The 24,424-nt window shown below is 40.5% G+C and overlaps 2 protein-coding genes across 2 annotated transcripts; one reads left to right on the top strand and one right to left on the bottom strand.

Annotated features, from left to right (window-relative positions):
* The first annotated feature begins 4,673 nt into the window (after positions 1–4,673).
* On the top strand, positions 4,674–18,007 carry LOC127378712 (L-threonine ammonia-lyase). Its single transcript, XM_051427907.1, has 11 exons — positions 4,674–4,906; positions 8,502–8,823; positions 10,498–10,614; positions 11,477–11,718; positions 12,622–12,787; positions 14,137–14,236; positions 14,387–14,462; positions 14,683–14,808; positions 15,225–15,392; positions 15,517–15,574; positions 17,423–18,007. The coding sequence occupies exons 1-11, from the start codon at positions 4,791–4,793 to the stop codon at positions 17,519–17,521; spliced, it is 1,590 nt and encodes a 529-aa protein (XP_051283867.1). The 5' UTR covers positions 4,674–4,790; the 3' UTR covers positions 17,522–18,007.
* Positions 18,008–18,565: 558 nt separating this feature from the next.
* tmem254 (transmembrane protein 254) lies at positions 18,566–22,648 on the bottom strand. Its single transcript, XM_051428054.1, has 4 exons — positions 22,494–22,648; positions 20,656–20,759; positions 19,546–19,605; positions 18,566–19,264 (listed from the first exon to the last, which is right to left on the bottom strand). The coding sequence occupies exons 1-4, from the start codon at positions 22,578–22,580 to the stop codon at positions 19,144–19,146; spliced, it is 372 nt and encodes a 123-aa protein (XP_051284014.1). The 5' UTR covers positions 22,581–22,648; the 3' UTR covers positions 18,566–19,143.
* Between the last annotated feature and the right edge of the window lie 1,776 nt (positions 22,649–24,424).

Genomic DNA, 24,424 nt, shown 5'->3' with positions numbered 1-24,424 from the left:
CTTGTACATCCTCTTAGGAGAAGAGAAAAAAAGATTAAAAAATCACATTAATCACACAAAGCAAGTAAAAGAAGACTCGTTTCATACTGTCTGAATGAATCTGACACCTTAAACATCACACAACAAAGAACCATAATATAATACAAAGATTTACATTTAATAGGTGGTATTAATGTTAAACAATTATTATGATTTACATGCATTTGTCCTAAAATGTATTTCATAAAATATAAATTACATTACAGACATCAATTAAGCCTACAACCTGTTTTTATTAAGACAATTTGTCTAACAGCATATTGCTCCTTTTACAGTAAGCCCCATATTATTAGGGTCCTAATTATGTAATGTGAACTAGCTCAGAGCTCAGAATAGATAATAGAAACAATAATATTTCAAATGTATTTGTTTCTGATGAGAAGGTATCAAACCACGAGTCTCCCATAAAAGAGTATTCTAACGGCGTGTTATTAAATGTATGCCAAAGTTCATCTTGTGACCCTTCGTTCAGGGAGTGAATGTCAGTCTAAGTCCCGCCAGCAGACACACGGTGAAGCACAGAGCGTCTACATGAGCACAGAGCCAGAGGATCATGGCAACCAGTCAGCCGACGTCACGCTGATCAGTGGTGTGACAAACCAGCTGGAGGCGGGGTCACCTTCTCACCGTCTATTCCTGTCCAGCGCTGTCTATACGTCTGTTTTGTTCAATGTAATGCCTGGAGGTCGTTAATGATGACCACATGTCCTCACAAGCATAGGAAGATAGAGACCCTCAATGCTACAGCCTTCATCATTTTCAAACAAACAGCTGAACACGGAGCTCACTGAACACTTGTTGTTGCCAAGAAGTGAGCTCAGCTCTCTGTTCCTGTCTGACCCCTGGTACACGCCGTCTTCCTGACACTTTTTAAGGAGCTAAATCTTAATTGGGCGAGGGTGTGTGTGTGTGTGTGTGTGTGTGTGTGTGTGTGTGTGTGTGTGTGTGTGTGTGTGGAGTCCATCAAAGGAACCAGATCTCCACCTTCTGCGTTTAAAACTACTCAGTAGCTGACCTTCGGTTTCCTTTGACTGTGTCCTAATCCTATTGTAGAGTCGCTGTACTTAAACAAACTATCAGCCAGGGGTGTGTCTGGGGTGGGGTGTCGCTGGCCACCCCCATTATCCTGACATCGTCCACTCTTTTCAGAGGATAAAGTGACTTCAGAGTTCAGCATCAGACTGCTGCACCCACAGTGGAAGAAGGAGCGCTATCACAGGCCCTTCGTTCCAACAGCAGCCAGACAACAGCAGTGACATAATGTAGCACCGCCACATCAGACACTTATCACTGCTTTGTACTATTTTATACCTGGACTGTCCATTCCTACATATATATATATATATATATATATATATATATATATATATATATGCACATTTTTAAGATTATATTATACCTGTACTGTATATTTATAGCCTATATTACCTTTAAATTACACTGCTGTATATACTTTTATTATAGTGTGCAGTTATGTTTATTTCTACACCGTCACCATCTTATCATGTCTTAAGATCTTGGTATCATATGAAACTGAATGTCATGTCATGCTAGCATGTCGGGAAGGTGGCTGCTCCAAAAAATTGATCCCTTTGACCTCTGACCTCAAGATATCTGAATGAAAATAGGTTCTTTGGGTACCCAGACGTCTCAACTTTGCAGACACGCCAACCTTATGCTAATCCCATGCAGTTCTTTGCCTGTGGTGTATTTAGCGTATTGTATTTGAATATTTCTGCATACTGCGGTCCATAGAGTTGGAATTGCATCAATTGGGAATGACTGGAAAGCTGAGACACATTCTTCATGCCACCCCCGCGGTGCCCCACTTGTCCCAACAGAGTTCAAAAAGTGTGGACACGCCCCTGCCATCAGCAGCTGTACTGTAAGGTCTGTCATATGGTCAGCTTACTGGTAGATACAGCAACTGTGAAAGATAAATCTTTCAGCTATTCAGAGTTGGTATCGCTTCTCTTTCCACAGTCTGCACATTTATAACTTCTGTAGACAAAACTATAATCCTCATCAGTCGGTTTAATGGACCAACTGGGGACATTTCCCATGCTTTAATAACTTCAGCTGTCTGACTTACTTCACTTACTTTATGTCCAAAAAAAGTAATGTTCGAAATCATGAAGCTCTCTTCTGCCACATAAAGTTCCTATTACACAATAGACCTTTTTCACAGCAGCTATATTTACTACTATTTAGTTGGGTAAACAAAGACATTACCTACGATACTAATTTAGGTTACCAGGTAACATTCAGGTCAAACAGAGTGAGGTTGCTGCTATTGTGCATGTTGGCTATAATTACAGAACTTTAACTAGTTTCATTGATAACACTTATCTTTACCCTATTTCATGGCTGTTATACATTCATAGGGAAACACAATGCAGACCGAATTACGTTTTCTGTTCACACAATAGGGAAATGTTGTTAAATAACAAACCTGGCAAGATACAGTATCTTGCCAGGTATTTCATGTGTTTTCCAGCAAAAAGAAAAGCAATTTAGTAATATAGTACATATATAACTTGCTATACATGTATATGAGATTATTGTTTGGAGCAGTTGCTTACGTTAACTTTTCATCATTTGGTGCGGGATGTGAGAACTAGTTTGTAAGATGTGTCGTCCGACCATTATAGTTGTTTCCCGGAAGGCGGATGGAGAAGCACATTTTCACACGCTCCCCTGGAAGACATTCATAGTGTTGCACTTGGTTGTTCCTATGAAAAGTGACAGAAATAGTTGTGTGAAGAATGAAAAAGAGAGCTGAGAGAAGTTCAAACCCTGGTTCCTCTGTCACCACCACACCACTGACAAATCCCAGCATGCAGTGGCATTTAGTAATTGAAAAGGGTGCAGTATGCTTCAAATGAAGTAGACTGCACTGTATATCGTCTAAGGGTAAAATGTTTATACCTGTTGTGAATGGCTACACTCAAAGGACGGGCAAACTGCATGCTGTCATTGTGGGGGAATCGTACAAAAGGGAAACAACCCCCACTTACAGTCTCTTCACGAAGGCATTTGTCATGTTGCACTTAGCAGTACACACAGAAAGTGATGGAAGTTATGAACAGGATATACTTTATATTTATGGATTATATTGATGCCGAATTGACCAGAAGACTGCTGACAAATGACATATTTTATCTGGCCAGAGTTACTTGTTGTTATAAACACGCTAGGAATTGTTAAATTGTGAAATTTCTTAAAGGGAGTTTGGTGCAGGGAGCTTTTAGTTGAGTACTAATATGTATACTTTTAAACGTTTATCACCACTACAGAAACACTAGGTCACTGTTCAGCAGTTTATATGATAATGTCGTCCGACATTAACTGCTGTTTGTTATTAGTTTGATTAATGGTTTAATAACGTGTGTATTGATTACTGACGCTGGCTGATCAGGCTAATTATCAGCTTATTTTAGCTGTTTCTAATGGCAGTGTGCTGTAAATGGTTGCCCTTGGTGAGGGTTTTTAAACTACTTTCCTAATTAAACATGATGTGCTTGTTATTAATGGTGTTGTTGATTAATTACTTAGCATGTGCTTTTCTGCTTACCATAAAAGAACAGGTCAGAGCTATGCAAAGGGAATTTGGGAATTTTTATTTAATTTATTGACTAAAATTCCGATGTAAGATCATATTTTCAGATCTGTGTGTAATTTGTACTGTTAAAGATATAACACAAACACTCCTCTTCTAACCTCTTAGTTTCCTTCGCTGTGACTGACACTTTACTTGACACAGAGGCAGTTATCTGCACCCATCTCACACTCAGATTACGCTCAGATTTACTTCCAAATACAGTTGGAGCCACGGTAAAGGGACTATCTGTGATTATACACATTACCGTAGTGATCGGAGTTGGAACACACTCATTATCATTATGAGGGACACGTTGGACATCCGATCAGAGCTGAATAGGATCTGGTCTGGCTGCTGAGCGCTGGCAGCAGCCAATTTACCTCCCCTCAACTCTCCCTAAAGTCTCTGTGATCTGTCTGCCTGGCAGTCTGTCTGTCTCTACAGTTGTACTACATGTACTGCTCGATTGTTGTGTTCAAATGTATCCAGGGAAGCCTTGCTCCTCTGCAGCAACATCCTGCCTCAGTTTCTTACAGATGTGAGCACTGACATCTGACAGCTGAACAGAAAATTGTCTACTGTTGCCCTCTGTGTTCCTCACAGAGAGCAGTTTGATGTGAAGTGCAATACACTTGAATTCTCAATATGTAACATTAAGATGTGAGAGTTACTTGTGGCTCATTTTCTCAGATTTTTCAGGTACAATTATCAGCAATTCTCAAACCTGCATCTCTACCTTTTTTAGGCACCCGCCACCCCACTTTCTTTCATTTCTGATCCTCCATCCATAGTCGCCTCCTCTATGTGGTTGAGCCTCCAGATCACTGCTCCCTAGATAAACTCTAAGTCTGCATCTATCTCCTTAGACCGTCTGATTAGCACTACGTCATATAAAGGGGAAGTAATCCCGGTCTGGGCCCAGGAATAGAGGCATTGCAGAGCCACTGTGCATGTGTCCCTGGGTAATCCGTTCTTAAATAGCCCCTGGGAAGGGAAAGAGGGAGGGAGCTGGGGGCAGGGGACGTTACGCCGCGGGGGCAGCTCCAGTCAGTGTCCTCTTATCCCTCGGACACACCACAGCAGCCGGAGGACAAGAGGGATTCGGATGCAGAGACTTGTTGGACTGTAGGAGGACTGTGCTTCGACCAGGATGAACTTTGCTGCCCAGTTATTCTACTCGAGCTACCTGAGCGAGCGACTTGAGCGTTTGTACTCACCCAGGCTTGCACTTAAAGACAGCGAGGAGAATGACCCCTTCTGGCAGAGGTGGGATATTACAACATGTAGCCCCTTGGAGCCTCCAGACCTAGTCTCCCCCAACCAGCTCAGCCCCATAGTGACAGATTTACCCTCTGAGGTAGCTCCTACCTCCACAGCCTTGATGCCTCTTTCTTCGGTTACTTCCATTCCTCCTCCTCCTCCTCCTCCTCATCCACTTTCTTTGCAGCTTCCCCTGACAAACACACCCGCAAACCTCCAATCCCTTCCTCTGCCACCTCCTCCTCACCTCCAAAGGAAATCAACACAACCACCCACTTGTCTTCCAGATCCATGTTTGGCTCCTGCAACCCCCAAATCAAGGTTTCATGAACTCCCTTCCAGCAATCTTCCTCTTCAGATGGCTCTCCCCAAACCTTCCCCTGCTCCATCCAGGTCCCCAGCAGAAACTGCCTCCTCCTCTTCCACCTCCCCGTCCTCCTCTTCCTCCTCTTCCTCCTCTCGTGCTCCCTGTAGAGGAGAGCGACACCCAACCTTCCAAACCCTGGTAGACTTGCTCCTTCGCATGGTCCTCTACGTTATTCTCCTCTTCGTCCCCAGGTAATGCTCACAGGTTTAGAGAAAGACAGAGAGAAATCAGAGTGCAATACGATCAAAGAGGTAGGCTGTTCATGAATTATTTTAGTGTAATACTTTACCTCTGCTTTGTGCAAAATGAATTACATTATACCCAGGGTCAAAAAGGGGATGCAAGTATTTTGGGAGTGTTTGGTGCTACTCGCGGTATCTAAAACAAACCAGACAAAGAATGCAAGAAAGTTTTTAAACTGGGCCTGGATGACACAAAGATGCAGAATTGCACTTACGATGATGCAACGTCAACAATCAGGGTCATATAGCGCTCGGAGACAGTTTCTCTTCCCAAATGAAAAGTAGGAAGAGGAAGTGGTACAGCAGCCAGTTAGGGCATTTAGTCTTTAAAAGGACATTAAGAAGCTGAGATGCGATGATCAAAGCCTTGTGGGCTGAAATGTCTCCTTTACTTTTTGCTTTGTCCTCTCTTTTTCCATTTTTTCCCTACCATTTTGAATTAAAAGAGCCTATTTCTACCATCTCAGCTCTTCATCTCCTCTTTTGAAGAGGCTTTCTGAGGCTTGATACTGGCTGCCGTGTTGCTCTTTCCCCGTCTTTGATGTTGCTTTTGAACTCTGCTTTTGAACCAAAGCACCCTAATCACAGGTGCAGCCCTGGACTCTATTCACAGCCGCGTTGAGAGCACACTGTGTGCCTGAATAATGGACTGGATGTGACTGACAAGTGGGGCAGAGGGTAGTAATGGAACGCGGGGACCAGGTGAAAGGTCACGGCATTGTTTATGTCAAATCATTGCGATAAAAATAGAAGGATGTTCTCTGCAGAGTGCTGGCACTTGTTTGGGAGAACTGCTCCACCTGGTGGCCTCTTGGTGTTTTAACACACTAAAAGCTCACTAAAGCAGCTTAATCACTGGATTCTTTTTCTTATTTTCCTCTTCTTGAGTTACTCAGCTCTACCTGGACTCAGCAAAAACCCATCGATCTGTCAGGTTAGAAAAAAACAAACGCAAAACTTGCCATTAACCCTTTGTGACCTGCTTTGGTGGCTATGTGACAGGGTTAATCTCCAAAGGGTGTAATCCTATTATTGTGTTTATACTGTGTAAAGGGCCTCCTCATTAACCACTTGCTTACTGAAAAAAATCCACAATCGAGTCTGATGTTTAATCCAGTTTTGTGCGATGTCATTTGCGAAATGAAAGCAGATTCCGTAGATTCAGGAAGAAATTGAACTATTTAAATGAATTGTATTGTTTTATTATATTCAATGCCCATTTACTGAGCTGCTATCAATCAAACTTACCTTCCTTTGGCTCTAAATTACCACTTTAATCGTTTGTGTGTCTCCTAAAAAGAAGAGCTGAATGACCCAATGAATCATAGGTTGACTTATAGATGTAATCTGTCACAGTGAGTGGAAGTTGGGCTGACGTGAAAGGTGAATCAATTCATCTTGGACTGAAGGATTCTGTGTGTGTGTGTGTGTGTGTGTGTGTGTGTGTGTGTGTGTGTGTGTGTGTGTGTGTGTGTGGGGCGAGGGTGCATTCACGTACAGTGCCTTCATGCCAGGGTTGAGGTGGGTCCAATTTTAATTTAATCAGTTCAGGAATTTTCTTCCAAACTGAAAAAATTGTAATACAGTCACCCACACACACGTCTCAAATGTTAACAGGACTGGTGTGTAATCAAGGTTGTGTGTGTGGGATGTTTGTGGGACGTTAACAGATGGTTTTCTCAGGACTCTGCGTACTGATGACACTCGACGGTATCATTTTTCTCAGCAAAGAGTTTCACTGATATTTGCTGGAGGACACACATAGACATCCGTCCCAGACTCTCATTTGTAAATTGACAGACTTGATTTTGCTCTTTGTCTGTCTCTCTGCCCCACCTGAGGTCTGCTTTAGCTTTGTCCTAATGTTTTATCAAACAGTAAAAGAATGAGTGAGAATTAAATGACAGGAAGTTTAATGTCTCTCAATTATCGGTTCTGATTTGTTCCAAAAGACCCTCTACTAAGTCATAGGAAATAAGTTATTTTATACCATAAACCTTCAATTAAAAGCAGGGTCCCAATTAGAGGCAGGTCTCCTTTACTAGCCTGGTGTGGCTACATGTTTAGACAAATAAAAGCAGGTCTCAATTAGAGGCCTGGTTTAGTTTTATAGAAGATCTTTGGATGTATAAAACCTCTTAAAACCCACCGAGTTGCCCGCTTGAGCGAGTTCTAAGCTGCTTCGATTGCCTACACAAATATAAATCTTTAAACTTTTGTCAATATGCTTCACATCATTATATCATTTACATTCTCAACAGTTCAGTTGTTCAGTTCATCACCAAAGTTACAAATGATGAAATGAATGATAGAAAGATTGATTGAAAGATGATAAGAAAGGTTCTGCATCATCAAACTTTAGTGATTTCTTCTGAATCGAGTCTATGTAGTTATTTTTGCATAAATGGAAGAAGTTCCATATTTTTCACACCATCCATGTTTGTAAATTGTTTATCATCTTAGATTAATTTCTAGTGCAAAATGAATCCAGAAACTCAGCTTCAAGGACACAGATTAACCTTTTTAAAGGTGGCTATATCTTATCTTAACAACAATATCTAACAAGTCTGACACAATAAAACTGCACATAATGTTTATTGTAATGGTTCAGAGTTTCAAGCAGTGGTGGCACAAACCATAAAAAGGGCACCAGAGCGCTGTTGTGTGCATTCATGGTGAAACAGTTCAGTCAGGATTATCGGGCACTTTATTATGTTTTATCTACCTTAGATAACTCTCAAATATCTAAGTTTACCAATGACATTAAAGGAACTCTAGAAAACACAATAAAAATACAACCTTCTTACCAGTATTTACCAGTAATACAATCTTTACTGTTTGTAACTATAAGTAACGAATTAAAACGTGCAACAATTGCATTTCGATCCTTTACGGATCCCTTGTGGTTCCCAGATCTCACTGTGAAAATAAAAGCTTCACAGGATTCAGTCAATAATGTCATTTTACATTATCATCTGTCTGTCTTTCCCAGGGAGGAGTTGCGTCTGGGCCCCAGTCAGCCTGGCTGCTCTTACAAATGCGGCCCCGTCAGTAATGGCACTGTGGGCCGCAGACCCACCCTCATTGAGCCGGAGCGGCTGAAGGACTTTGGTGAGGAGGATCTTCTCAATGGGGATGTGAAGGTCTATGACACCAAGGTGGTGGGGGCTCCTGAGATCATGCTCATGGACCCCCCTAAAATCAGACGCGTCAGCGAGTTCAGGATCGTCGCCAGACCCCAGTACCTCCGCTTTGAGGACATCAGCGCCGCGGCCTTCAGGATCCAGTCAGGGATACAGAAGACACCCTGCACGGTACTCTAGCATATAGCAGCCCCATCCTTTTTACTGAAGGGACCTCTTTTCTCTCACTGCGTAAACTGATGAGTGACATACTTTATGGAGTTTGTGTAAAACAAGTGATTTGGATGAATTTTGAGCAAATTATCTTCTGTGAATATTGAGGGATGATTTTTCTTTTTTATACAATCAAACAGACTTCAATTAATAGACTTCTTCTTTGACAAATGTAGTGTTTTCTTCTCCCTGACACTTGGCCACTGTTTGGTTGTTTTAACTGCCTGCTTACATGTTTATCAGAGAGTAATCATCTAAACTCCTCACAACCCCTATTAGTAGGGTAGGGGACCACTGGGATATAGCATGACCTTACATTGTATAAAGTCATGTGGCGGGAACCTCTGACCTCTGCTAGGAGAGCAAACATCATCTCTGTCACTGGACAGACAGTCTTTAACAGTAAGGCTGTGTATTGGCATAAATCTGGCAATACGATATGGAAACATGGATTGTACTTTATTTTTTAAGTTGTGTCGCGGGGTCGGAGGGAGAGGGATGGAGGACCTAAAATGGTCCGCGGGCCGGCAGTTTGAGATCTCTGCCTGAATTCATCACAAATAATTACTGAACCTCAGAAGAAACTCATTTCCATAAAAAGCCAGAGACATAAAATGGAAACTGCACCTCTAAAAATGAATGTCTCAGTAATCCAATTCATAGAAAACGATCTAAAAGGGCTTCAAGGAACCGGACAAATGGGCCCAAATGAATTCTAATGTAATCCAGTACAGCAGCTCTGACACATATTCTACCTCTACATAGCTCTTAATGTTCATTCGTGTTAATTTAACTTGTAGGTTGTACTTAGTGGACTGCATTATACTGAAATGTGCTTCTAATATTCTTCCTACATGTTATTACATGCTGGGGCAAAACATTAGAAACACCCTCAATATAAAACAATCCAGTAAACGTCACTGCAAACTACAACCTCAGTAAAAACATAGTAAACTAACTTATTATCTTTATTAAGGTAAATTGTACGACTGAGCTGTTGTATTGGATTGCATTACATTTTACAGATGTACCTAAAAAAGTAGCCACAGAGTGTTTTATTCAGGCACCCTCACAGAAAACTGGATTAAATATAGAGACATAAATTAAAATACAGACATAATTCTCATAAAAAATTATTAAGAATTAATAATATTAAGTAAATAAGCCTACCTTAATACATATATTTAGAAGCAATTAAGTACACCTATCTAAATACAGATGATGATAAAGTATTAATATAAAGAAAGACTTCTTTTATCCATTGTGATTCCTTCCTATAAGTAACAGATTATCTAGATTAGCACCAGAAACACAATCTGTAAATGCAATATAACTTCACCAGCTCACTTTTCTATTCTTTATTAATTCCCCTCTATATATATTGTCACATCTTCTGTGTCTTGAGTTGTTATTTTCATTAAATATTATGTCAGTTTGCAGTTAACATTTGTTGCTATAAGAACACGAGGCTGTGATCATTCAAGTTTCCTCGATTACATCAGTTTAAACATCGAGAAGCATGAATGAAGTTTTTAATCTCTACAGAAAAGGATGATTGATGAATGTAGTGTACAGTTCAGGTCACTCACACATAGAGCTGCTCTTAAAATGCTGCTTCCTCTCTGTGTGCAGTACTCCAGACTGTCCAAACAGTACGGGATGGAGATCTACCTGAAGAAGGAGCAACTGCACTACACAGGCTCTGTGAAGGAGAGAGGAGCCCTGTACCTGCTCACCTCCCTCACACAGGTAAAACCAAATAGACTATATGAATCAAAGTAAAATTCACCCCCTGTACAGTTGTCATCAACGCAGAAACATGTTTATTTCTGCTGTAAAGTTGGGCATTTTAATATGAAGCCTTATGGAGATTGACTCACTTCTGGAGCCAGCCTCAAGTGGTTGTTAGAGGAACTGCAGTTTTTGTTACTTACTTCATTTTCCAGCCACGGAGGTTACCGCCGGGGTAAGACAAGGAGAGGATGATCCCTTCCTGTCTGTCAGGTCACAGCTAACATGATCTGTGTGTCCGTGCAGACACACATGTGTTAAGTGACCATTACTGACCTGTAGAGACAAAAATAGTCTGAGTGCAGCGTTAATGGACAGTGGCTTGGAAATACGTCCCTTTGCATGTGTATACTGTATGCTTGTCAGTAAGTGAGTCTCATTCAAAAAAGCTAACTTTTCTTTTTGAGTTTCTTATGAATTCTTAGGTTTAAGCTAGTTTAAGTTCCCGGCGAGCTGCTGGACACATCTTACTTTGATGTGACAGGAAGCATCAAGGATTATAGGAACTGTGGTCTAAATTTTGAGAAACACTGGCTCATATGTGTTAAATATATGGTATGGTTAGCTTAGCGTAAAGCCTGGAAACAGCCTGTTCAAAGGTACGTTAATCCACCTAACAGGAGCTCGGTAATTAACATCTTATATCTTGTTTTTATAATCCGTCCATAAATGAGAATTTGGCAAGAAATAGTCCCACACACATTTCTTTACATTAGAAAATGCAAATTGCAAATTTTCCATTGACGTCCACTAATGTTTGTTGTGTTGACACATTTATGATTTATGAATATTTGTCAAAAAACTGTTTATGTCCCCCCAGGAGCAGCAGAGGAAGGGTGTGATCGTGGCCACTGACTGTAACTTCTCCATGGCCGTGGCTCACCACGCAGTCGAGCTGAAGATCCCGGTGTTTGTCATCATGCCGTCGTGCTGCTCCTCGCCTCGCCTCAGGATCTACAGGGACTACGGCGCCATGGTCATCTCCTACGGCAGCACCAGCCACGACTCCCAGAACCACGCCCGCCATCTGGCCAAAGAGAACGGATACCTCTACCTGGAAGAGTCAGTCCCACTAATACTCACTGTAACACGGAGGTCACAATACGTCTGTCTGTAATACAACCAGTTATTTAATACAACTATTGTGTAGAAAGGGATAGTGACTTATTTACAACTTGCTCAAAGCCCTGTGGTTTCCTGTCATGACATAACAAAATGTAGAGTTGGGTTTCTGGCCTCAATTCAGCTCCTTATATGGATAAAGTGAAGTTTTAAAGGGTCAAAAGTCCAACAACATTGCTCATCATCCCTGCTTGAAGCTAGCATCTTGAGTCTAGCCACTACTAGCGTAACACCCCCAAATCTTCGACCCAACAATCTGTGGTCGAGTTGCTTTGTGGGTAATGTAGGCGCCAGGTTTTGAGAAGGAAGGAAGAAAGCATGGCAAATAAGAATGTGTGTAACGAAGGAAACCCTCTGAAACTTACGAGGTCTGCTGATCATCTGGGCACTGGCCAACCCTCATTATCCTTAACTCCTCCAGTCCACACTGTCTTTCAGAAGCTGTAGCTAGTTAGGAAAGAGGGTTAAATAACGTTTCAAAATTAGGTTAAATGTGGGTAATTGAAAAACTGGCATGGCCATTTTTAAAGGGATTGACCTCTGACCTCAAGATATCTGAATGAAAATGGGTTCTATGGGTTCCCACAAGTCTCCCTTTTGCAGACATGCTCACTTTATGCTAATCCAATGCAGTTTTTTGCGGGTGGTATGGGTATTTCTTGTGTGTATTTGAATATATATCTGCAGACAGTGTTGGAATTGTATAAATTGGGAATGACTGTAAATCTGAGACACATACTTCATGCCACCTTTGCATACGTCGGTGCCCCACTTGTCTGGAAACGCTCCTGCTCTGGAGCCCTTCACCTATGTGTTCTGTCTTTCTATTTCTCTGATGTCCAGAGATGAAAGTGCAGCGTACCTGGCCGGACTGGGCACTGTGGGCATGGAGATCTATGAGCAAGTGCCCAAACTGGATGCGGTGGTTGTTCCTGCAGCTGGACAGTATGGTCTCCTGGCTGGTACAGCTGCAGCCATCAAACACCTCAACTCACGGGTTCTCGTCATAGTAAGTCATGTTAATTCACCTTCATCTGTGTATCACTGTCAACTACAGTAGCTGTAATGTGGAGGATGAGTCGATTTGTAGCCTCTGTTTCACCTCTTCTCTTGTTAGTGCTGCTTCTTAAAATGAAGCCACATTTCCCATGAACCCTGCATAGATGAGATTGCCTCCTACATCTCCCTAGTGCTGATCCAAGTGTTTTCATTCTGCTTGGATTCCCTTAACAAGATAAATGTATTTGAAGTCTTTTCCCTTGTTCCAGTATCTGCCCACAGCAGAAACTCTGACAGCTCGGGCTGTTTACACTGGAGGAACAGACAGCTCCGTGCTTCTGATTTCAATAAGAAATAAATATTCCTGCGTATGATGAAGCAATCAATCAAATTTACTGCCAAGTTTGACCCAGTAGTGATCATTATAAAACACAAGAGGCTGATTAATGCTTCCAATCTTCCCATAGATTGTATTTCTATGTTTATTTAGAGTCGCATTAGCTCCTGTAACAACAACAGAAGTCACTCTCTGGGGTCCACATAATGTATTTATATGCTTCAATGAAAAAGACACATGACACATAACAAATGACATCCGTACACACAGTAAGACTAACGACAAACACAAAACAAGTAATCAATAAAACAACATACATCCACTAATTACAAACAAATCAGGATGGATAGCTCTCTCCATCAATATCACATCTTTATCACTCAATATCTTGTGTGAATAAATAGTCTTAACATTTCATTAAACCATGTTTCACTGCTTTCCTGCTAACAAACTCCTCACTACCATAAGATGGTCCTGCTTTCCACAGAATAATTATTAATGTTCGTATTGAAGATGTAGAATATGAAACAACAGTACAGGATGCTGCATGAACAGTTTTATTTTGAAAAACAGTCGTAGAGTAGAGTGAATATAGAAAAGTAATGACACTGAAATGGCGAGCATTTAAAACATTATACCTGCTAAATACGAGTAGCATTTAGCAGAGCTGCTGCATGGCTGTAGACCCTTAACTCTTGTTTATACATGTGGTAACATGGTGAAAATATACAAATACTATAATCCTGGTCCAGTATGCAACTTCTACAGTGAGATCCATCAGTGCACAAACACTGAGAAAGGACTTTACAGTGAAGGAGGAGACATCTTGTGTCCAACAGGAAACTAATAAAATGTTTTTTTTAAGGATTTTAATATGGGAATTACCCATTTTTTTGGCAGAAAAAATACAACAGGCAGACATTATTGTTCCATACAGACTATAAATTCAGTATATGTCGTAACACAAGTCTGTATGGGATCTTTAAACTAAACAATTTTCACAAATGGACTTTCTTCCACAGGGAATTGAACCAGAAGGTTTCCCTCTGCTGCTACAATCTCTGAAAACTGACGGTCCAATCAAAGACATGCACGGCAACCCCAACAAGAAGCTCTATGGAGGTAAAGTTATTACTCCAGTACAGAACCGCCACATGAGCGTTGAATAAACCTTCATCACTGTCAGCACATTCTTCAGTTAGAAGCTCATGTGGCCTTTTAGTTTCTCTCCTGCGGTAACTGAACATATGTCGCTCCTCTGTCTGTTCCCAGATCTTATGGAGCGTTCGCTGGGCATTAACACCTTCCAGCTGGCTAAGAAACTAGTAGATAAAGTCATCTCTGTCAGGTATGAATGCTTTTACTCTGAAATCCTTTGTGTGAAGAAATGTGGTCTATGTGTTAACATTCAGATTAAGGCTCACTATTATGAGCCCTTTTTACATTTGGCCAAGTACTGGCGGCTGAAATCGATTAATTTGGACTGAATCGTCTCTGTGGAAATGCTCTCTGGGTTTACTAATTGAGAAATTGAATTGACAAAGCTTTTCTTCACCTCTGCCTCGCAGTGAGGAGGACTCTCTGGTGGCGATGCTGCGGTTTCAGGAGTTTGAACGCTCCACTGTGGACACAGAGGGAGCCATGGGACTGGCTGCCATCTTGGCTGGACAACTACCAGAACTGAGAGGCAAAAAGTGGGTCAGATATGTTAATATTATTGAACCCTACCGAGCCCTATAGGGAAATTCTCTTATCTTACTTATATGAAGGTTTAGAAGTCAGAAACAGACAGCAGCGTTCATTTATCGCTTCCAATAGGTGAATATCTTATAATTAAAGGGCTGCTCTTTATGTTTATAGAAAGTTTACTTCTGTATAAGTCATAGTCATTTTAAATGTAGTCCTAGCTGTGAGGGCTGAGACGTTTTTCTTCATGCCTGAAAAGCTGACATTTTGGCAATAAAGCGACGTCAGCAGAGCTAATCCGTTTGGCTGCAGATGAAACAAGACTCCCTCTATGCCTGTGTGTGTGTGTGTGTGTGTGTGTTTGTGTGTGTGTGTGTGTGTGTGTGTGTGTGTGTGTGTGTGTGTGTGTGTGTGTGTGCTGTAGGGTCGCTGTGGTGGTGAGCAGCGCTAACATGGAGCTGGAGCTGGTGAGGCAGTGCGTGGACCGAGCCCTGGTGCTGGACGATCGGGTCAGTAAGTTCTCTGTGCAGCTGGGAGAATGGCCAGGAGACATGGCCAAGCTGCTGGACGTCCTGTCCAGAGAGGACGTCAGGTAATGGTCCACACCCGTCCACTCAAGGGTCTTTTACTCTGTTGTTTCACGCCGAGGTCCAATCTGTGTTATGTTTAATGTCCCTTGATGCTGCCTTTAATTCTCTCTGTCTTTTCCCTCCCAGGTTGTTGGACGTCTGCCATCGGAGACAAAGTGGAAAGTCGGACCTCTTCAAGGCAAAGGTAGGCGGCTAATCTCTCCTCCTCACCTCGTTCTTCTTCCTCATCCTCTTCAATCCGCTCATCTACTTTTCCATCATTGCCATGGAACTTCTGGCTTTAAGTTGGCAGGACACAACTGTGTGACTAAGAGGGCCAAAAATACAAATTAAGTACGATATATAGAGATATTTACGCAGTATTTGGAGGCTGTGTATGCAGGAAGAACCTGCACTCGCTCTGCCAGAAATAATGGTACCACTTTTCTAATAAAGAGCCCTTCGTAAAGTTGTAACTATAATGGGTTCATTATTCATTACAAATCATAGATCATCCATTGAAGAGAGCAGCTTTTTGGATCGCCTGCTTGTGGAAAAGGCTGTAGATAATATGGACCCAAATCCATTTGTAAAGAAGTTACTTACAACTGGAAGTTTGATGGTCCAAAACTTTATATTAACGACTATAATGAGTGCAAGAACAAATATTCAAAGGGGGCACGAAGCTTAGGGGGGGCACCAAATTACTAGCAAGTGGCAACTAATATGGGCTAATAGTGACAGTGACTGACTCCAAAAGAAGCTCCATCAACATCAACCCTCGACTGTGAACTTAGTGCGGCTCAGCCGGTCAACCAGGGTGATAATATTCAGCTAGCTTAGCTAACTTCAACTAGCCTGCACCTATGGGTGCTGAGGACCCCCTAAAATCTGAAAGAATGAAAAATAATAATAAAACAAATGTTTAAACATATAGTGACTTTCTTGTTGATAAATTGGCTATAAATGATCCTGGCCAATGTCATGCATTTGGTATTTAGTATGAGTTCATTTTACAGACAAAACTTGAATTCCAGCTCAACTTGTGAAACATCACGTAACAGCATTTTTAGCTTTACAGTGGATTTCCAATTTACCACCTGAGAAGACTCTGAAGTGCTTTTAAACAAATGAGCGGGCACAGTGACCCCTGTTGCCCCCTCATGGAGCCGACTCTTATTAATGGATTTTTAACACCAACAGACTTATGGCCTATTTAAAAGTGATAAAATTGATTACCAGTATTCATAACTGCATTATTACCAAATAGAGAATATAAATGCCATTAGTAAAATAGTATATATTATATTAATAAAGACATTAGTTAGTGCTCCATATTATGATATTCATTGTAACTAGAAAGAAGAAATAAATCATTATTTCTGTTGCAGATAAAAAGTTGAATTTTCTAACCACATCTAACTGAAGTCTAACAGCTCTTCAAGGGTTCATTTATTTCTAGTAAAGTTCATCAAAAAACTTCACAAACATATTTTTATTTTCATAAAACACAAATTTATGGAACTTGTTGCAAAAGAATTCAGAGTAAATATATAATCATTTAAATTTCCCATTTTCAGCCTGATAATTATCGTGCATTTCTATTTTTCTCCACTTGTGCCACTATACAGCTAAATGTTAGCGTTCACATAGTCTCTGTTTTTAAAATCTTATTTTCCTTGAAACAAAAGAATCAAATGCAGAGAGATGAATTCCAGTTCAAAGAAACGTCATGAAGCTTCTTCAGCTTATTGTTTCCCATTAAAGGTCCAGAGTGTAACATTTAGGAGGCTCTAATGGCAGAAACTGAATATAATATTCACAGGTATGTTTGGATTAGTGTCTTGCTATTGCTTTTAGAAAGAAGTCTTATTGTCTCATTATCTGCTGGTTCTACACTGACAAACCGCCACCGTACTTGCTGGTGAATTAACGATGTCAAAGGGTTAAAGGTGTTGCACAATTAACCTGCAACCCGCTCGCTGCCCTAATTCTTGTGTGTGTGTGTGTGTGATGTCAGAGATAGGCTAACTGAGTGTCTGTGTGTCGACAGGTGGAGTGTGTGGTGGAAACCAGGGATAAGACACAGAGCGCTCAGCTACGCAAGACACTGAGCGAGCGCTACCCCTCTATATGCTGGCTGGACCGGTGATCACTACCTGAACACAAACTACATTTACAATAGAAAAACTAATGAAGAAGAGGAAATGACATATTCATAAAAATGTGAGCTGACGTGCAAACACATCCTGTAACATACAATACTATGATATATGAACTCTATATGTTATAGGAATCTCATTAAGACAAGCAAACCTAAGTGTATACAGAAAAAGCCTTGAGATTATAGAGCAAATACTACTCATATTACTTCTACCGCTTATGCTGCTATTGTTCTTTAATCATTGCACCCTGTAATTACAGTAAAGTGGTTAGGCTGCATTAAGAAGAAGACTATATAGTTTACCAGAGTATGAATCATACACACTACACGGCTCCCCTAACAGCACAAAGATGTATTTTTCCATCCATGTTGTTTTTAAACTGTTGTATATATTTCTGTATTTATACTGTCTGAGATGGTAGATTCAATCCAACTTCAGTGTTCTCCAAATAAAATACAAATTCTGTGACCGTTTCTGGTTCAAATGTGTTCCTCTACTTGTCTCTTTTGATGGTTGGTGTAATTTCTCAAGAGTAAAGGTGAGGCAGGATGTGAAAGTAAGTTGTTTCTGTGCCATCCATCCCTGCTTAATGGCTGGAGACGGCTCTAGTGGAGCTGTTTAAGACGGGCTAATGCTCTTAAGTTCATAAGCAGAGGACACGGTGACCCCGTGGTTCAGCCTCGTTCGGGCCACCTCACACTGTTTACCTGTGGGAAGTCTGTGATTAAACCACGTTCAGGTATGTGATTTATAAGTTGGATGACGTTATGTCCTTTAAAGATATAATATGAAACATTTCCAACAATCCTACACGCTGGTCCTTTAAATGTTAATGAGCAAATGTGAACAAGCTAACATGCTAAACTAAAAGGGTGAATATATCAGTGTTAACATTGGAATTGTTTGCATGTTGACGTTAGCATTGAGTTTGAACAGGTTTTGAGTGAATTCTTCAGTAAAATTCAATAATATATAAGATAAAGTCTTCTATATATAAAGAGCATCTTCAGAGGAAGAATCAGCAAGACACATTTCATGCAGTTTGTAAGTCGCTCTTTATTAAGAACTTCCAGTCTGTAGTTTAAAGCACTTCAGTATAAGAAAGGCAAATGTAAATTTAAAATGCACACAGCAGCGCTCTTTATTTTTATCCTGGCGGACGTTGGAGGCTGGTGGCGGCGGACCATCTGCAGCCAACCTGTCTGACGGTATGTTCCTCACAGCAGCTGAGAGAATATCCCCACTGCCATCACACAGGCTGATGTAAACATCACGAGAGTCCTACACAACTCGAAAAGATTCACCCTCTATTGTAGTTAATACTCGGCCCAGAGCGGATTCAACAAGGGAACTCTGGTGCTCAAATCCTTTCTGTTAATACTATTATCAATAAAAACTCTATAATATTATTTATAAAAGGTAAACTGTGGTTTCTTAATAGAAAATCTATGGAATGAAATGGATGTAAGACAATATGTAGTGTATCGTTCACAGAAAAGGCTCAGGTGACAGTGGAAGAAGAAGAAGAAGAAGAGGCACTAGTGTGAAGTGAAGCTCCTGGGTTCGGCCCGCGCCGTGTTGTTCGTTAGGCTTCTTGCTCCTGCCGGTGTCAGTGCTGTTTGGGGCGCTCGGGGTCGTACTTGAGGAGCAGGCCGAGGGAAGCGAAGCCAAACAGAAAGGTCTGGCCGAACCACATGCAGCGAGTGGAGGCGCTGCTGATACCTTTGTCCCTGCGGGGCCACAGAGAAGCAACAATGAGCACAAGTCAAAGTCAGCAGCTGCTTTATTGTGTCCAAACAGTGGTCGCTCATCCTCACTGTCTTTAACTTAGCACCATTTCCCACTAAAGCCCTAAAACCTGAGTTCCTACAGACCATTCTAACTGAAATATAATGACTTAAATAAACTTTTGAGGAGGCCCACTTTCATATTAGATGTTGAGGTAAACAGATTTGTAAAAACTTTGGTTGCAGCCCCATCTAGTGGACAACCGGGTTGTTGTCATTCTTACGTGCACATCCTCAATGCAACAAAGGCCTCAAAAGCATGGATGATCCAGGCCGCCCACCACCTGAAACAGAGAGAGAAAGCTATAATGTGAAACAGTTCTGCATTCAAATACCTATAAACACATCTGACCTAGTTCAGTTGTGTTCTTACATTATCCCAAATGTTTCCAACAATGTTCAAACTCAGTCAAAACCAGTGGCGTCAGCGTTGTGGTTGTCACACACTGTTGATCCAGTCTGAAGCCACATTGTTACCATCCACTGTTCAGATCTTGGTGCTTTTTAACTCTAGATTTGAACAGTGTGGGAGAAGCAGTGATTGTTAAGGTGGAACTGCTTTATTCAGTGTGTTTAAGGTGGAACTGCTTTATTCAGTGTGTTTAGTGGTTTTAATCAGCGGGTCTGTTTGTGTTGGAGAGGAGGAGACCTCTGTGGATCATTGGGCTCCCGGTAGAAACCTCCTGAACCATGAACACTGAAGGAATCCTAACCGGGAGAAGCTGACTGCAATGACGCCAATGGTGGTGAAGACAACAACTCCCATGATCCCACGCTGCTTCACCTCCTCATCACACTTTAGATTTTGTTATTGTTTTGATGTGAGAGAGCCCCTAGTGGCAGAAACTACATACTGCAGGTTTAAACCCCACATACCGATAATTTACCCATAAGAGCAGTCTGGGAAGTTCCAGTCACATGACAACCTAAACAGATGATTAACCACCAAAGACTGAATGACGCCCTCCAGCTTAGCCCTCTTCTTAGAAAACACTGTCCTCTATGTCACATGACCTAAACACCAACAGAACATCCTCTTTTGATTGCTGTCTTAATATCCTAATGGTGCTACAGCGGTCATGTGACGCAGACGACTCATTAGCAAAGTGCTCTGCCGGTTGGAGGTGGCGGTAACGATCTGTAAACGGTAAAAAAAAACATTAAGGCTGTGGTTGATTAAACAGCGTATTTCAGGGTGCTTCGCGCATCGTTTGCCGACCGAATAAAGAAAATCTCAACACGTTTATCAGAGTTTGAGAGAATTGGCGTCCTCCAGATTCAGGACGTGATCAAGAAGAACATTTCCTTTGGCAACAGGAGACACAGACACTTACCCTTTGTACATAATGTCGGCATAGTTGTCCACAAGGTATCTGCAGAAGGTGCCGAACGGACCAAGGTGCTGAAACGGGATCACCTCTGGTGCAAACACAGTGCACTGCAAAACACACAGGAGGTCAACATATACACATACACATGTGCTGAGAGAAAGTAAAAAGCCTTCTGTAAACTTCTTCAACCCTAAAATGACCTTTAAGTCAAAGGACTGTTTGTGCTGTAAGAATCCGACGTACAGTTCACGGCTCAATAGTGGAAACTCCGGCTGGTTGGCATGAACGGTCTTCAGTCTGCTCTCAGGCAGCGAGCCGCTGGTTCAATTAGATTACAGATAAATTACACTGACAATAATAACTGTATTATATCAGGTTTTCCTGCTTATGAATGGCTCTTTGGATCAGGACAGTAACCGCTGCATGGACCACTCACGCCACTGAACTTCAATTTGATGCAGTTCACGAGGAGAATCAGTTTTTGGGTTTGTGTTTTTAAGTTTTGTCATGTGAATCTGACTCCATCTTACAGCCAGTTAACCTGATAACATCTCTACAGATAGAAGTTACACTCTGAACAGGGAACATTCAAACAGTTATTTATTTTCCACAAATCACAATCTTTTTTTTAAATCCGTTTATCTCTTTTTAAAGTTTAAATATTATATTTATGACGAGAGGTATCTTCAGAAGCATTTTCTGGCTTCAAACCTCTGCTGCACATCGTTTACTTAATGATTGTACAGTTTTATATTACAAATGTCATTTATAGGTGTGTTTTTGGTCTTGTTGTCACATTTATATCCATTTTAAAATGATTACCGCCCATACCTAAATATCAATAACAATACTAATTGACCTAATTATATCAGTGAATTCATTCTGAATACAAAACACAGTGTTAACATTCATTAATTGTCTCGTTGTCTCATTATAAATGATTCTGTGGCTACACAAAGAACAGCGTGACAATAAATACCTGCATTTTCAAGCCTTACAGCCCTAAAATATTTAGCATTGTGCCGTTGTGTTATTGTCCTCTGCTGTCCACCTGTGTCAGGTACACACACCACCTGACATGTCACAGGAGCGACAACACAAAGGGTTATTGTTGGCAGGGCCCCTCTGGCCCGGAGGCTGCAGTCCATTTACGGTTCTGGATTTCAGACTCACCTGAAGGCTGAAACCATATTTCTTTAACTATTAGTGATTATGAATTCAATTTAAAACACGTTGGTGTATTTGTTATCGCCTTACTGCAGTGAGAAACAGGTCTACATTAACTGTGTATACGTGGCACATGTATATACGAGCCTGTCCAACGATATGTGACCACTTCTATGGAGCATTACACCAAACCCCATTTAAAAAGTTACATATAATATTTTATTGACTAAAGCCTCGTACATTAACTACAACAAAACCCCAAAATCTATCAACCTGTTTGCTTGTATGAGACAACAGAAGGTATCGGGGCAGTTATTCGGGGCAAACTCGTCCAGTGGACTTTGCACAAAGGTTGTTTGTGTTTATTTGACTCAGTTCATCCTGATAAGATTAGATATCAACACACGGTGATTTGGTAATGGCCTCAAAGGCTGCTCCAATAAAAACATTTCCACATAAAATCAAATGTTAAAAGTCATTTTAGAGAGAAATAACAGGAAACAGTCGTGTTATAAAGGTTTTAAAATAACCTCTATTAGAATAAAACTAATAACACACGACCCGGAGGACATTAAACGCAACACAACACGGTGGCAGTTCCAGTCAGTTAAATTATTAAAAAAAAAATACTTTTATTGATTTAACTTCGATTATTGGTGATGTATTGAACTTACAGTGAAGAATCCCATCGCCAGTGTCACGCTGACGACCCAGAACAGGCTGGTTCTTTTAAAGTAATCGCCTCCATCACTTTTAGCCATAGCTGCTGCTGCTCTGCGCGGGTCCCGCTGTCAAATGTGACCGTGTGAGAACAACGGCGAGAGGGCGAGCTGACGAGCACCGCCCGGGGGAGTAACGGATTACATGTAACGTGACTCTAGGTTACATTAAAAAGGTAGCTGTAATCAGTTACTGCACAAAAAAGCTGTAATCATATTAAAGTTGGGGATTATTAGCAGTTTTAAGATAAAGTGCCAAATGACGTGCACATGCGCAGTGCGTACACATTACACAACACTTCAATCTGAGAGAAATCATAGTTATTCTCACTGTTCATTATAATGATTCTGGTAAAAAATGCTTTCACTGGGGGGAAATCTCTCCATTATTTTGTCTTTAAAGCGAAAGAGAGGAACAACCTTCGAGTACCTTTTTAAAAATGATGTTAAACACACAAAAACAAACACACAGGAACTCGTGGAGAGTATATGAAATCAACATGAGGAGAAAAGGGGGATTTGTAGAAATAAAAACACATAGAAACATACATCTGTATATAGAAACAGGTAAATCTTAATCTGCAGGCCAGACGTCAGCAACCTTTTACCTATCAAATAAACAAATCTGCCTGGAAAATATAATACTATATACTTATAATACTAATTTTATTAATTTCCATATATATGTTTTGGTCAAAGCCGCAGGGAGCCACTGGAGAGGAGCCACAGGTTGTTGACCCCTGCTCCAGGTATAAACAACAAGCAAAATAAAACCACGAGGAACAAAAATAAATAAATGAAAACAAGAAGCGGAAAATGTTATTAATTAAAAAATATTTAGGATGTAATTGAATGAATGAAAAATACACAACAAATCACCCTTTTTTATAAATATGTATTCTCACTGTAGAGTTTAGTTCTTCCTATAAATTAATAAATGTATAATAAGCATACATACACTATAATAAGAGTTCACTGTAATGCTGCCCCCTTGTGGCTGCTTTGTGGAGCTGTGTTTGTGCAACCGGTCCTTCAGTGACAGGGGGAAAAGATTAAAAATACATGTTTGGAAGAGATTTTAAGATATTAAAAGAGAGTTAGTTATACTGTTTCGAGGAGAATATTATAATATTTTCAGTTACCAAATATTTTATATTCTTTAACTGCTACTTATTTTCAAAAATTAAAGGTTTTGAGTGAATGTTTTTGTACTTTTTCTCCTGTTTCCCCACTAATGCTGGTTACTACTTTATATTTAGCTTTCTCACCTCCAGCTGTTAGCAGTAACTCTATTTCTGACATAGAACAATTGTGTCCATCATCACCCCTCAAAAATATAAGTTTTGTATAAATTCTAACATCTGAGTATATTTTTATCTTGCAAGATTTAATATGTGTCTGCATTTAGCCTCTGACCCTCTCTGTAAAGTCCTGTTTGTGATTGGACCGGTGTCCAATGCCTCATTTATTTATTAGAAAATGATTAATGAGACATCAGACTTTCAGCCCCTTTAGTGTTTTAGATAAATTATGACAATAATATAATTTTGGATAAGAAGGTAGCAGAAATTGGAGAGGATGCTTTTAATCAACGTAATGAATCTGTGTGTCTTTTACTGTTACTTGAGTTCTTTAGTATATATATGGATTTATTTTCTACTATTTGATAATGTTTCAGTGATGTCTCTTGCTACACAGAACCAAAAACATTATTAACTATTACTAAAATATGACACACACAATGGCAGAATAATTCTTTGCTTCCTAAAATGAGTCAGAAAATGACGTACATGTCTGTCACATTGTCATTTTACAGGATTTTTTTCAAATTCAAACAAATTCTTTTTTTTATTTTAAATGTTTGTCCAACTTAATCCCAAACTAAC

This window comes from Dicentrarchus labrax, unplaced genomic scaffold (genome assembly GCF_905237075.1).
Source record: "Dicentrarchus labrax unplaced genomic scaffold, dlabrax2021, whole genome shotgun sequence".
In the NCBI taxonomy this organism is placed as follows: Eukaryota; Metazoa; Chordata; class Actinopteri; family Moronidae; genus Dicentrarchus; species Dicentrarchus labrax.
Note: the sequence above shows the minus strand (reverse complement) of the source record. Positions and strands in the feature narration are given on the sequence as shown.

Bases quoted from the DNA above. Each gene is read 5' to 3' on its own strand.
- LOC127378712 (XM_051427907.1), top strand. From the start codon at position 4,791: ATGAACTTTGCTGCCCAGTTATTCTACTCGAGCTACCTGAGCGAGCGA. The intron at 4,907-8,501 runs GTGGGATATTAC...TGTCTTTCCCAG, and splicing joins AATGACCCCTTCTGGCAGAG to GGAGGAGTTGCGTCTGGGCC. The intron at 15,393-15,516 runs GTAATGGTCCAC...TTTCCCTCCCAG, and splicing joins CTGTCCAGAGAGGACGTCAG to GTTGTTGGACGTCTGCCATC.
- tmem254 (XM_051428054.1), bottom strand. From the start codon at position 22,580: ATGGCTAAAAGTGATGGAGGCGATTACTTTAAAAGAACCAGCCTGTTC. The intron at 20,760-22,493 runs GTAAGTTCAATA...TGTGTTTTGCAG, and splicing joins TGGCGATGGGATTCTTCACT to TGCACTGTGTTTGCACCAGA. The intron at 19,265-19,545 runs GTAAGAATGACA...GTGGCCCCGCAG, and splicing joins GTTGCATTGAGGATGTGCAC to GGACAAAGGTATCAGCAGCG.